Below are 15,403 nucleotides of genomic sequence, written 5' to 3' on the forward strand. Positions count from 1 at the left end.
TTTGGTACTCTGGAGATCACCTGGGACTCCTTTTGATCTTTTTTCCAAACTGGGAAATGTTCTTGGTATATTCACCAATGCTGTCTATTACATTTTGTTTAGTTGCTAAGACGTGTCTGACTCTTTGTGACCCCATGAACTGCAGTGTGCCAGGCTTTCCTGTCCATTCACTTTCTCCCAGAGTTTGCTCAGACTCATGTCCATCGAGTCAATGATGCCATCCAACCATTTTATCCTCTGTCACCCCCTTCTCCTCCTGCCCTCAGTCTTTCTCAGCATCAAGATCTTTTCCAAAGAGTTGGCTCTTTGCATCAGGTGGCCAAAGTATTGGAGCTTCAGCTTCAGCATCAGTCCTTCCAGTGAATATTCAGGACTGATTTCCTTTAGGATGGATGGACTGGTTGGATCTCCTTGCAGTCGAAGAGACTCTCAAGAGTCCTCCAACACCACAGTTCAAAAGCATCTATTCTTGGTGCTCAGCTTTCTTTATAGTCCAACTCTCACATCCATACATGACTACTGGAAAAACCATAACTTTGACTTGACAGACCTTTGTCGGCAAAGTAATGTCTCTGCTTTTTAATATGCTGTCTAGGTTGATCATGACTTTTCTTCTAAGAAGCAGACGTCGTTTAGTTTCATGGCTGCAGTCACCATCCACAGTGATTTTTGAGCCCAGGGAAAAAAAGATTTCACTCTTTCCACTTTTCCCCATCTATTTGCCACAAAGTGATGGGACCAGATGCCATCATCTTAGTTTTTTGAATGATGAGTTTTAAGCCAACTTTTTCACTCTCCTCTTTTACCTCATCAAGAGGTTCATTAGTTCCTCTTTGCTTTCTGCCATTAGTGGTATCATTGGCATATCTGAGGTTGTTATTTCTCCTGCAATCTTGATTCCAGTTTGTGATTCATCCAGTCTGGCATTTCACATGATGTACCCTGCATAGAAGTTAAATAAACAGGGTGACAATATACAGCCTTGATGTACTCCTTTCCCACTTTTGAACCAGTCTCTTGCTCCATGTCCAGTTCTAACTCTTGCTTCTTGACCCACATATAGGTTTCTTAGGAGGCATGTAAGGTGGTCTGGTATTGCCATCTTTTTAAGAATTTTCCACAGTTTGTTGTGATCGACACAAAGACTGGAATGTAGTCAGTGAAGCAGAAGTAGATGTTTTTCTGAAATCCCTTTGCTTTCTCTATGATCCAACATGGATTTAAGTTAAAAGTATCCTCCCCCAATTGACTTCTTATTATATTCAGCATACTTTTTCACTTAACAAGGTGATTTAATCTATGATGTACTGAGCATTATACTATGTAGGAATATTGTACTAATTAAAAGTCTTTAAAAATTGTTTAAAAAGTCAGTGCTAGTGAGTATTCACTATTTTGAATATTTTTAAGTACTGTGTTCTCTTTTACACAAAATAATCTCATCCATGTTTTGGGATATTTCATTTACCTACAATTCCAAGGTGCTTACACTTGGGCAGGATCAATAAATTGATCCTACAAGTTACTTATTTTTAATGCCTGCTACAATATAATTTTTCTGTATCAATTGTATGTTTTAGACATTTCATTTTATGCATAATAAACGACAACTAAAATTAATTTGTCTTTATTTGGTCTATGTATTAAGGCATAGTACTGTACTCACTGGTGGATTATGAAATTTTATAATTACATTGTCAACACTTGTTTCTACATGAAGGTAAATACTACCCTTAGAAGTTATTTCTTCTACCCTTAGAAATACAGTATTCTCAGAATTCTTCATCTAGGTAAATTAGTTTACCTGAGAGAGAGAGAAAGAGTCATAGTGTATATTAAGTCTTCCCCAAATGGGGTCATTTTCTGCTTTGAGAAAGGCTGTGTAGTTGGAGTGTCGCCATTGGACAAAGAACCTCAGGGCTGAGAGGCACAGGCTGCTGCAGCATTCATTAGGCATTTATTATTTTAAGCCGGAGGACTCTTTCCACACCTGCAGAAGTGTTACTGTAAGGTCACAGGCAAGTTTACAGAGAACCTTGCTTATCCTCAGAACAACCCGGAGTGAGCTGTTGTCAGCTCACTCTATCCTCAGTTGTTACTGGTCTTTTGCTCACCACTGACTTTTGTGAAAGGAAGAAATGAAATGAGAAGGGGATAAACGAATAGCTAGCATGCCTAAAATTCCTTTCTGAAATTTTCCTTATCACTCCAGGGCAAATAGCACTTAAATATATTGAATGAATTAAATAAACATTCTTCTTCTTACCTTGTCTGTGTGTGCAAGGCCCTCTACATGATAGTAATTATCGTTAGGATTCTTTAATTGCTAAGCAGAAAGGGAATTTATTGAAAAGATACCAAACTGCTCTCATGAAGCTTAGAAAATGTGTTTATTAGTTTGTTTTGCTTGATTTTTTAGTGATCAAGATTCCCGGCTTGGCCATTATTGCTAGGAAATTTTATACTCGTTTGACTTGTGTAGATTCTAATTTGCAATCTTTGAACTTTTCAATGCCCCCTCCCCTAACCATTCCAATTTGCCTTCTGGAATTGGTAGTTTACTATCATCAGAGACATAGTGTTGAAAATAAAATTTCTTTCACTTTCTTGCCCTGACTATTCCTGGGAACTCTGTTTCCCTGTAGTCTTTAAGTAACAATGTTTTTTCACCCTGTATCTTCAACCCGGCATTTAGAACCCCTTTTTCCCATTTACTTCTTCAGTTCAAGTTTTCCTTGCTCAAAACCCCACCTCTTCTGAGATACATGGCATCAAACTGTTGATCTCCTCCAGATCTATCCTTTCATCCTCTTTAGTATCTGGCTCACTGCCTTTCCAGATTTTCCTGCCATCATACTTAGTGATTGCTACAGTCACATGGATAATCAAACATCTGATCTCTCAGTTTTTATATCCCCTACCTCAGACATCTCCTCCCGTGTTCAAATATTAAGCCCTCATTGCTGGTAACTGCTCCTCTTACAAACTTGAACAAACAGCAGAAACTGACCACCATCTACTTACCTGATTTTCCTCAAATAGTTTTTAAAAATTCCACTGGGTACTCAGGTGCATTAACTTTTCCACTTTTCACTGTACCTCAGCCTTGTCCTTTTTCCCCTCCTTATCCAACATGGATACCATGTTCTATCAGTACAAGTGCTCTTTTGCATATACTTCAAATTCCTTATTTTTCTTCCCTTCTGTGGTACTTGCCGGACAGAATCCTAACCTTGCTTAGGTCCAGCTTTCTATCCACCATTACGTCTACCACACTCCCCGCATGTGTACCCGTGCACACGCCTTCCTGGTTTAGCAGATGAAGTGCCTAGTCCTCCCTAAGTCGCTTTACTTGCACTCTGGACCTCATTTATTCTTGCTTCCCTTGTGACTTAAAAGGCTTAAGACTCCTCAGTTTTCTGTTGTGTCATTAGTCTTTCTATCTGTAATGGGTTATTTCTGTTTTTTTTTTTTTTTTAAATCCCCTTTAGATAGAATCCATGTTCTTTTCTAGATCCACCCTGTTTCTTTCTTTTTTATAGAAAAGTTCTTGATCTCCATTTCTTTACCTTCCATTTTTTTCAATCCCCATTTAAATAGTTTTTGCACACCTTCGTGCTAAGTTGCTTCAGTTGCAACCCTGTGGACCGTGGCCCTCCAGGCTCCTCTTTCCATGGGATTCTCCAGTCAAGAATACTGAAGTGGGTTGCCATGCCCTTCTCCAGGGGTCTTCCCAGTCCAAGAATGGAACCTGTCTCTTATGCCTCCTGACGATGCAGGAGAGTTCTTTACCACTAGCACCACCTACACCGTTGTTAAAACCACTCTTGTCAGGGTCATTGATCTCTGTGTTGCCAAATCCTTGTGATGCTCAGTACTCACCTCACTCACTTGACTGGCAGCATTTGCCTCTCTAGCATTCTCCGAAATAATTTTTTTTCGTTCCGCTCAGTCCATGACTTTAAATACCATCTTTATGCTGATGCCTTCCAGATTTGGAACTCCAGGCCAGCCTCGCTCCTGCGCTGCAGAGTCGTTGTATATTTAACTACCTACTTGACCTCCATTCTTGAAAATCAAAAAGGTTTCTTAAGCTTAAGGTGACGAAAGAAATAACTCAATTTTTTCTCGTTCAAACCTTTTCCTCCTTCTGTATTCCCCAACTCTGTTAACAACTCCACTATTTACTGAGTTCCTCAAACCAAAATATAACAATTACCCTTGACTCTTGGCCTTTTTGTACATTCTGTGTTTCAATTTGTCAGCAAAACGGTCAACTGTTTAAATTATCTTTAACTTTTATAACCTTCTCATTAGTTTTAGTTAAAGAGTATGGTTGACTAAGGCCTTTTTTTTACCAGAAAGGATAGTCAAATAGACTGATTTCAAGCTGTGATTTAGAATTATAGTACTGTCAATTTAGGCCATCATTCCTATAAGTAGATGCAGTCTGTTTTGGTTTTTGATCGTTTTGCTTTGAAGAATAAAAATATTTTGAAGTGTATGTATTGGATAGGAAAAAAAATTTATCAGTTTTCAGGTATGTGTTTTTGGGTTTTGGCCAAAGGTGCGTGCATACGTGTGTGTGCTAAGTCCATTTAGCTGCATGCCGCTCTGTGCAACCCTGTGGATCGCGGCTGCCAAACTGCTCTGTCCATGGGATTCTCCAGGCAAGAGTACTGGAGTGGGTTGCCGTGACGTCCTCCAGGGGATCTTCCCGACCCAGGGATAGAACCTGCGTCTCTTATGTCTCCTGCATTTGGCCAAAGGCATCGGTCTCTTTTTCAAGATACTGGCAGCGTGGTGTGGTAGGAAGACATTGATATTAAAGTCCAGAGATTTAGGTCAAATTCCCTAGTATTTACTTGTTCTGTAATCTTGGACAAATTTCTTAAGTAGTCAAGATTTTAGTGGGTTTAGCTATATTGTGAAAGTTCAGTTCAGTTCAGTCGCTCAGTCGTGTCTGACTCTTTGTGACCCCATGAATCGCAGCATGCCAGGCCTCCCTGTCCATCACCAACTCCGGAGTTTATTCAGACTCAGGTCCATTGAGTTGGTGATGCCATCCAACCATCTCATCCTCTCGTCCCCTTCTCCTTCTGCCCCCAATCCCTCCCAGCATCAGGGTCTTTTCCAGTGAGTCAACTCTTCCCATGAGGTGGCCAAAGTATTGGGAGTTTCAGCTTCAGCATCAGTCCTTCCAATGAACACCTAGGACTGATCTCCTTTAGGATGGACTGGTTGGATCTCCTTCCAGTCCAAGGGACTCTCAAGAGTCTTCTCCAACACCACAGTTCAAAAGCATCAATTCTTCAGTGCTCAGCTTTCTTCACAGTCCAACTCTTACATCCATACATGACCACTGGAAAAACCATAGCTTTGACTAGATGGATGTCTAGCAGATATCTCTACTTTTTAATATGCTGTCTAGGTTGGTCATAACTTTTCTTCCAAGGAGCAAACATCTTTTAATTTCATGGCTGCAGTCATCATCTGCAGTGATTTTGGAGCCCAAAAAAGTAAAGTCTGACACTGTTTCCACTGTTTCCCCATCTATTTGCCATGAAGTGATGGGACCAGATGCCATGATCCTAGTTTTCTAAAAGTTGAGCTTTAAGCCAACTTTTTCACTCTCCTCTTTCACTTTCATCAGGAGGTTTTTTTAGGTCCTCTTCACTTTCTGCCATAAGGGTGGTGTCATCTGCATATCTGAGGTTATTGATATTTCTCCCGGCAGTCTTGATTCCAGCTTGTGCTTCTTCCAGCCCAGCATTTCTCATGATGTACTCTGCATATAAGTTAAATAAGCAGGGTGACTAGGTAAGGTTTATTCAAAGTTTACCTCATGTGATACCTGGCATGCAGTGTTAAGCATTCTGTAGATGCTAGTCCATGCCTTCAGCTTCTATGATGTTCATCATGTTCACATTCTCCTCCCTCATTTACGCACTTCCTGGTTAATCCCACTGGAATGTCTCCCTCCTTCCCTGTGGCATTTATTGCCCTCATGACACGTATGATGCATATCTTAGTAGGTATTGGTACGTATGTCTTGGCTTCTTTCTCTTACACATACATCACAAATGCCATCTGTCTCTGGCAGGAAGGGCTCAAGTATTTTTTTAAACTACTAATGGTGTAATATGTATGTCTAGTAGCAGTTCAGTGCTGTGGGATGAAGGAATGGAAATCAAGTAGTTCTTGCTGACATTTTGCAATTAATTGTTGGTCTTTGTTAATTCATCTGTCTTTATTGACATCTGTCTTATTGTTATATAGCAAACATTTGCAAAATATGAGTATAATATGAATCCTTCATTCAGGAAAGAAGTAACTACTCTAAAAAGTGAAAAAAGGTAAATATGGGGCATTTTCATTTATTAAACTTTTGTTGAAGTATAACATACACTGTGTAGAAAAGTGCAAAAATCATAATAGAGTTAAATTGACTTTTCACAGACTGAACATAGTCATGTAATCACCATTCCGATCAAGAGAATGTAACTGGCCCCTCCTAGTCACTATAACTCTCTCCTCTAATAACGATGATCTTGATGAATATGAGGTATTTTTGAATAACCTTAAAGTCATGGCTTTTGGAGTCAAAGGAGAGGTTGTAGGTGCCCAGATAACCAGCCTTTCTTTACAGAAATAGTATTAGTGGGTGTAGACAAGCATCCTGATGGATCATATTAACTATTTAAATATACAACAAGACTTGATACAATCCTACTTTGCAATGTAAAAATTGGTGTGATTTGATTTTCCGAGTGATTGATTTAGTCCCTATAGGATTCCTGACTTCTAAAACTATCAAGAGTAAATTTGAACTTCACTTTAGCTTTGGAGCTGATTACTTCAACCTCAATCATAAATGTCTTCTACTTGATCTACTTACTCATGAGGTTGAATTACATTTTAAGAACTTTGTGGTGGACATTTTCTTAGATATTTTATCAGGTTCATTCCTAATTGGAATAGTTGTATCTATATTCTGAAGATAATATAATTCAAATTGTCCTTATGAAACTGAGTTGTAACACATTTTGTTTTTGCTTTGGCAGTTATATGTTATTAACAAAGAAATATTCTTGTAGGTGATAGAACTATGTATGTAGAATAATTTTCAGTGGTGGTTCATTGGCATTAGAATTCTGTTATAACTTTATATTAATCACACTTGTTTTGAAGGCCATTTACAATAGGGATGTGAAATACCAAGCTAAACTAGCGATTATTTTAAATGTTTGTTGTCCTATAAAGATTTATATATTATTAAATGCTCCACCCTGTCTTACCAGGTGGCTGACTTATTTGTTTTGAAATTACTCATGTCCCTGAAGTCATCACATTGAGTAATATATTTGACATCATGGTATATACTTGCATATGTGAATAGTCTATATACTATCATTAGCCTTTATCACAAGACATTGTGGTAATATGATATCATGTTTCCTGTAAACGTGAATACTTGTAGGACATAATGCTGGATCTAATTTTTAATAAAGTTAGAATAGTCATGTGGGATAAGTTGTCATTTAGCAGCCATATAAAACATATAAAAAGGATTACTTTTACATATGTGATGCTTTTGCTGTAATTTAAACTCCGTATTATCGAACCGTGGATGGTTCGTTGACCCTTATATGATGATTTCAAGGTCAACTCTTTCCTAGTATATTTAAATAAAAATCTCTGGTTTCTCATGATAGTTAATTCTAATCTTAGGGATTCTCTAGGGACACCTTTATTAATGCCTTCATTCTGTACCCAGTAAGAAAAAAAGTCAGTCAAATTTTACTAAGACTTCTAATTCAAAATGACTCACTGAAAGCATGCATTTATCTTTCTGTTTTTAAAATGAAATGACAGAAGGAAAAAATAAAAAGAAATTAAGATATAAAGTAGATGAGATTAGACTGATTCAACTAAGCATTTTTTGAATCTGTGTTATAATACAGATGGAAGTCAAGATTTTTCCAATAAAACTCTGGAACAATGTCAGTATCAGAATTAATAAGATCTGTTAATTAATAAGATCTTGATGCAATTTTTTGCATCAGGTGGCTTTCTCTGTCATTTACCCTCAAGATAAGGTCAGAAGAGCAACTCTCTAAACTGGGGACATGCCATGAAAGACAAAGTCACAGCAATATTCTTGGTCATTTCTGGTCTCAGAGCTTAATGAGGAATCCCTAGGCTTAGAGGCGACATGCTTCCTATGCTACTAAAGCTAAAGCTATCAAGCTGTTAAGTTTTTTCCTGTCAGCCAGAGGCAGAAACTGTATGATGTTTGGATTCCAGAACAGTAGCATTTCTCAATTCTGCTTTAGTAACCCGTTCTATATCTGTTTATTATAATAGTACTTTCCAGAACAACTTTCTATGATGGTAGAAATATTTCAGATCAGTTCTACCCAGTATGGTAGCCATTAGCCACATGTACCTGTTGAACATTTGAAATATGCCCAGTGAAACTAAGGAACTGAATTTTAATTTAAATTCCATTTTAATAGTTACACGTGGACAGTAGCTACCATATTGGGTAGTACAGATCTAAACCCTCAGTTATAAATACGAGCAGACTACTGAGAAGCACTAAACTTTTTAGGAAAACCAAAACTATGAGATGTAGACTGGAAACCCTACCTTCTGTGCCTGATTAACAAAGGTAATAGAAGACACAGAAGAGAACTTTGAAAAAGTATAATTGGTATCCATCTTTAATGACTCAGAAAGCTCTCAAAATCCATAAAACAAAGATAGATTGCTGCTTGAAACAGCAGCAGCAGCTGCAGAAGCCTATGACATTTTGTAAAAATGACAGTTGTGGTTACAGAAATGTAAACATCTTAATAAGATGGCTGAATAGCAGTATGGACAAGACTAAAGACTAAATTGGCAGTTTGAGAGATCAAGCCATTGGATCTGTCTAAAACCTAGTATGAAAGGTCAAAATGATAAAAATTCTGAAATGAAATTTCAGATAAGGAGGATCAAGTTAGGAAAGCTATCTGAGTAAAAGAAATCCAGAAGACAGGAGGGTGAGGAAGAAGTGTTAAAAAGTAATGGAAAAAAACACAAAAATTTTCCAAAGTTGACGAAAATCTTAGACCTTCAGATAAAAGAGTTCTAGACCTATCATGGTTATATTTTGGAACTCCAGTCGTAGAAGTGCAAGGAAATTCCTACAGGCTTTCAAAGAGAGGGAAAAATGAGGTTACCCATAAAGCAACTATGATCCTGTGGGCATCAGACTTCTCATCTGCTACTTGGAAAAAAAAAAAAGGAAAAGGTATACAAAGTGTTATAAAGAAAGTATTTTGAATTAAGAATTATTATTTTTTAAAATATTTATTTATTTATTTGGCTGCACCGAATCTTAGTTGCAGTATGTGAGGTCTAGTTCACTGACCTGGAATCAAACCTGGGCTCCCTGCCTCGGGAGCACTGAATCTCACTGGACCACCAGGGAAGTCCTGAATTAAGAGTTCTTTGTAGAGCTAAGCTATGGCTTGGAAATCAAGGCAAAAGAATCATCCAGACTAAAAGTTTGTGAAAAATACCTATATAGTAAGCGATGTACTCCAGGGTATTAGGAAGATACATGGTAGAAGAAACAGCAGTAAAAGGAGAACTCAGTAAAACTAAGTTAACTTTTCAGTAAACATTCAGTAAACATAAATGCTGTTATATATGAATCATAAAACAGAATAGGTAAACTATTTGGAAGACAAGATCTATACTCACTTCAGCCACACTTGGGAACTAAAAACAAAAGCAAGCTAAAGGTCTTGTCTTAGGGTGGTGGAAAAGCCTAGAGAAGAGAAATCAGAATCATCATTAAAGTCTAAAATGCCTGTTATTTGTTTGGTGTCTGTGCTAAACAAATGTGGAGATGAAAATAAGACCTTGTTCTAGCCTTTATGGTGTTGATAGTGTAGCTGGAGAGTTAAGGCCAGTGTACAAGAAGTAATAGTGAGTAAACTGGAAATTTTACTAGCAATTTTTGGAAGGGCTGAAAAATATGATCTGCGTGAATATCTGTAGATAATCTCTCCTGCTTCTGCTTGCAGTTGAACCCCACTTCTGGTTCTAATACTCAACTGGTAGAAGTACAAAGAAGGGATGAAAGAAGATGAATTGCTGTTGTTTTAAATCAAGCCTGTGTGTCACGTTAGACTTTGATCTGCAACCTTTTGAGGACTTACTTTACAAGATTAACAATGGTCTTTGAAAACATGTCTTTTTTGTAACACTTTTGCAAATTTGTCATGAGAGGTAGGGATGTATATCTTCCTCTCTTTGTCCTGTTGGGTTGGGACTGAACGGAACAATAGAGTTTTTGAATCTGCAAGGCTGCCAGTCAACCTTGAATCTCTGATGACTCCCCCACCTCGCAGTGAGTGTTCTGTGTCCTAAGTCGCTTCATTTTTGTCTGACTCTTTGCAACTCTGTGGACTGTAGCCTGCCAGGCTCCTCTGTCCATGGGATTCTCCAAGCCAGAATATTGGAGTGGGTTGCCATCCCTTCCTGCAGGGGATCTTCCTGATCCAGGGGTTGAACCCACATCTCTTATGTCTCCTGCATCTACAAGCAGGATCTTTACCACTGGTGCCACCTGGGACGCCCCATCCCTCAGTCTAAATCCTTCCAGAAGCCCAGTGTGAAGAAGCTTCCAGTTAATCTCTTCTTTTAAACACTGTTTTAACTCTTAACAGTATATTGCTTACTATTCAGATTTACGTCATGCCCTTTACTTTTGTCTCCAACTAGATTTGAAGCACTATGAGGAAAGAACTGTGTATTGGAAATCTTCTGAATCCTTGTGTTGTCTGAGTACACACTAGCTCATACTTTTTTTCAAATTGTTCCTGTAGACAGCAGAGAGATGGTCACGATACATCCTGTACTTACTTTTAAGCTGTGATACATTTTATAATTTGACTGTTTGAAAGACTCCTAAATTTGGAGTCAGGGCAACACAGGAGTAGACTCTTGGGATTCCTCCCTGTGTGGCTATGGAGTCACTCTGTTACCATGAGTAAGTTATATCAATGTTCTGTAAATTAGAATAACAATAAATAGCAATACCCCTTTCTTCCTTCCACACAAGGCTGATGTGAGAATTAAATAAGAACTATAGGACAACTTTAGATTAAAAAAAAAAAAAACAACTATGGAAATAAAATGTAGTAGTGTTTTGTTGTAGGTGACTTGCATCTTTCATTTCAGAACATACTTTAATTTTATTTATTTATTTTTTTTTGATGTCTGATCTTATTTATTTATTACTCTTAGAACATCTCATTTTTGACTGGACTCAGACTTAGAAGTAGAAGCTCTCAGAGAGGACAGCCTCCGTCTCTTGGCAATCTGTTCCTGCCGTTTTTCTTTGGCCTCCTTCATCCTCTTGGCCAAAAGTTTAGCATATTCTGCAGCCTCTTCTTTGTTTTTCTTAGTACGCTGTTTCTTCAGAGCAATACGCCGGCGTTTGTGTTGCAGAACTCGTGGAGTCACGAGACGCTGAATCTTGGGTGCTTTAGTCCTAGGTTTCTTACCTTCTTTGTTTAGGGGCTTTCGCACAACATACTGGCGGACGTCATCTTCTTTAGAGAGATTGAAAAGTTTGCGGATTCTGCTAGCTCTTTTGGGACCCAGGCGACGAGGCACTGTAGTATCAGTGAGTCCAGGAATATCCTTCTCCCCTTTTTTCACGATGACCAAGTTGAGAACACTCAGATTGGCATCCACAATGCAACCCCGTACAGATTTCCGCTTTCTCTCTCCAGTCCTCCTTGGTCTGTAACAGGAATGCCCCTTACTCAGTAGCAGGCGAACTCGGCCATGGGTCAAGACACCCTGCTTCATGGGGAAACCCTGCTTATCGTTCCCGCCACTGATTCGGACCACATAACCCTTCCATTCTTCACCCAGAGCGTCAGCAGCAACTTCTGTGGCCATACGCTTCTCGTAGAAGGTACGAAGTTTTCGTTCATCGTCCACTTCAATGAGCTTCTGGCAGCCAGTGGCCGGGAAAGAGATGTTCAGCTTCATTCTGAAGTGGCCGACAGCCTCCGAGGCGCCACGAAAAAGAGTCATACTTTAATTTTAATCCCTTAGCTTGTTATATTCTTGTCATAAAAAATATCTTTCTTTTTAGGAATGAGAAAATGCTCTCAACTGAAGTTAGGTAAGTCACATGTGCATAGCTGGACTAAACTAATCATGGTACAAACCTAATTTTTTTTCTCATGTGACTTGACTCCTCAATCAGTCGTCATCATGTACAGATTATTCTTACAACCTTCTAATGTGACCAGAACAAGGCAACTGTCTTTGAAGTTAACTAGCTTCAGGATGGCAATTGCCCTTGTATCCTGTCCCCAAGTAAATGATGTACAATGCTGATTTATTTTAAAAGATAAAATCATTTGGTTTGGGGCCACTGCCAATTATTATGCTTGGAAGAGTTAAATCCATAAATTCCTAAAATATGCTATTAGAAGGAAATTAATATCATTGTTCCTTTTTGTTTAATACATGTTAAACAATTGTTGGTTAGTAGTTTTGTCTCTTTTAAGATCACTAACTTGGGGCATACCATACTGGTTGGACAGGATCTCAAATTGTAACTAACTTTTAATGAGCGCTTATAAAAACACATGTGTTGCCTCATGACGCTGCACGCTTGCTGCCTGAGCAGCGCTTTTTGCATTCCAGTTGGATTGGACGTACTTGGCCCATGTAGCGCATTGCTTAGTTTACCTTTTATTATTCAGGGTTCAGTGTATAGAGAATCTGTGAAGAACCAGGTAGAAAAGTAAATCCTCTTTTAGAACATAGCTTAGCAAAGGTAATATTTTCTTTCCTAAATGAATTTTTCTAACTTAGGAATTTTTTGTGCCCTTTAAACAAATGATCTATAACACTGTAAGGTTCCTTAGGAACAAGCCAGCTGGTTTGGCCCTATTTGCAAAACAATATACCACTGTTAGAATTTGAGTCAAAGCATAGGACAAAAACGTAGACAAATTTAGCAAAATTTTGTGCTTTTACTTTTTTTCTTTACTATTTGGAAAACCTTAAAAGCTATAGGGGAACACTTTCTTCTTCTAACTTTAATAGAATGCCCTCAAATAAAAGGCATCTTTTTATGAGTTCTGCCTCTGCTGTCCTGATTAATTGTGTGACCTCAAGCAAATCTCTTAATTCTCTGAGCCTCAGGTTTCTCATCTGCAAAATGAAGATAATTATGCCTGCCCCTAGCCACAGGAATGTTCTAAGAATAGCAGCAGGGAGAATTTTTATAAAGGATTAGACGTGTGGTTTATAGATTTATGATAGCAGTCTTTTATGTAAAAAATATTTAGTTTGCTATTATTTCTATAATGAAAACAAAAAAAGACCTGTTTTATAGTAAATCACATAGATAAATAACTTTTCCCGAAGCATGCTTTTGTCTAGACACCTGACCAAAGTACAGACATATCGCGTAGATATAAAATCACTCAAGGACTTGCGTAAGCAAAAGAACATTGACCAGAACTGTAAACAACCAAGCAGGGAGTTAAATGATAAGTATAGTAGATTTCTTGAGAGGATAGAAATACACGTATTTAGCTCTGTCTCCTCTAGTTCTGATAGAGACATCCTCTGTTGGAAAAGAAGAGTAGAAATTGCCATTTCCTTCTCCAAGGGTCCTAATATTAGATTCCATAGCTAATTGAGATTTGGTCTGATGTTTAAATTTTATTACTACCTAAGGCAGGTTTCGGAGAAGGCAATGGCACCCTACTCCAGTACTCTTGCCTGAAAAATCCCACGGACGGAGGAGCCTGGTGGGCTGCAGTCCATGGGGTCGCGAAGAGTCGGACATGACTGAGCGACTTCACTTTCACTTTTCACTTTTACACATTGGAGAAGGAAATGGCAACCCACTCCAGTGTTCTTGCCTGGAGAATCCCAGGGACGGGGTCGCACAGAGTCGGACACGATTGAAGTGACTTAGCAGCAGCAAGCAGGTTTAGAACACAGGGAAGAGCAAAGAAGAATTTCCCAGCTTTTAGCATTTTTAGATCTGGCCTAAATCCAGAAACAGCAATAAAGGCCAGAAACTATTTCTATAAATTCTATTTTTCCTGACCATGAGGAAGTCAGAGTAGAAAACAGATGGTTTCTATACAGTGCCATAGCAGTGTCAACCATGTCTGAATTAAGAGACTTTAAACATACAGACTGAGAATCTAGGATGAATTACATTTGGTATGATGTCTTTTGATGTTAGACTTTGGAAAAGCTTCTTAAATAATAGGTCTTCTGGATTCTGGACTTGTGTCTCTAGCATAGCTTTTCGTCAGTTCTGAGGCTATTCTGGAGACTCAGATATTTGATACATTACTCTAGTATACAAATAGTCTAGTCAGTACTGTATGTTTCAAAGGTTTCTTTTAAGTTCAGTTCAGTCGTTCAGTCGTGTCCGACTCTTTGCGACCCCGTGAATCGCAGCACGCCAGGCCTCCCTGTCCATCACCATCTCCCAGAGTTTACTCAAACTCATGTTCATCGAGTCGGTGATGCTATCCAGCCATCTCATCCTCTGTCGTCCCCTTCTCCTCCTGCCCCCAATCCCTCCCAGCATCAGGGTCTTTTCCAGTGAGTCAACTCTTTGCATCAGGTGGCCAAAGTATTGGGAGTTTCAGCTTCAGCATCAGTCCTTCCAATGAACACCTAGGACTGATCTCCTTTAGGATGGACTGGTTGGATCTCCTTGCAGTCCAAGGGACTCTCAAGAGTCTTCTCCAACACCACAGTTCAAAAGCATCAATTTTTCGGCACTCAGCTTTCTTCACAGTCCAACTCTCACATCCATACATGACCACTGGAAAAACCATAGCCTTGACTAGCTGGACCTTTATTGGCAAAGTAATGTCTCTGCTTTTTAATATGCTATAGTTACTTGGTTGGAAATCAAAGTGTATCTTCCCAGTATAGAGATGCTCTCAATGGAGAAACTAGAAATCAGACTGAGATTCTAAAAGAGAGATAGTACAGAATGATGGAGCAGGCAGGAGGGGGGATCGGGATGGGGAACACATGTAAATCCATGGCTGATTCATGTCAATGTATGGCACAAACCACTACAATATTGTAAAGTAATTAGCCTTCAACAAATGAAAATAAATGGAAAAAAATTTTTTAATTAAAAAAAAAGAGTGATGGAGCAAAATATAGAATTTGGAGTCAGAGGGTATGGTCTTGAGCCCTGGTTATATGACTTTGTAGGTATGTAAGTGTAGGCAGATTGTTAAACTTATTTGGATTTTTCTCTTTGTCTGTAAAATAGAAATAAAACTGTTTTCCTCCTAATGTCTTGAGGAAATGATATGCTTAACTGAAT

General features: G+C 38.6%; 2 protein-coding genes across 2 annotated transcripts in view; one reads left to right on the forward strand and one right to left on the reverse strand.

Annotated features, from left to right (window-relative positions):
* The window catches only part of C29H9orf85 (chromosome 29 C9orf85 homolog), a 62,138-nt gene that overhangs the window by 6,368 nt on the left and 40,367 nt on the right, over positions 1-15,403 (forward strand). The window lies entirely within an intron of this gene.
* Positions 11,264-12,103, reverse strand: LOC122686082 (40S ribosomal protein S6). Its single transcript, XM_043891180.1, has one exon. It carries the CDS (start codon positions 12,058-12,060, stop codon positions 11,311-11,313), a length of 750 nt encoding a protein of 249 aa, XP_043747115.1. The 5' UTR covers positions 12,061-12,103; the 3' UTR covers positions 11,264-11,310.

Source organism: Cervus elaphus, chromosome 29 (genome assembly GCF_910594005.1).
Source record: "Cervus elaphus chromosome 29, mCerEla1.1, whole genome shotgun sequence".
NCBI lineage: Eukaryota > Metazoa > Chordata > Mammalia > Artiodactyla > Cervidae > Cervus > Cervus elaphus.

Excerpts from the sequence above, each read along its gene's own strand:
- LOC122686082 (XM_043891180.1), bottom strand. The coding sequence starts at position 12,060 with ATGAAGCTGAACATCTCTTTCCCGGCCACTGGCTGCCAGAAGCTCATT.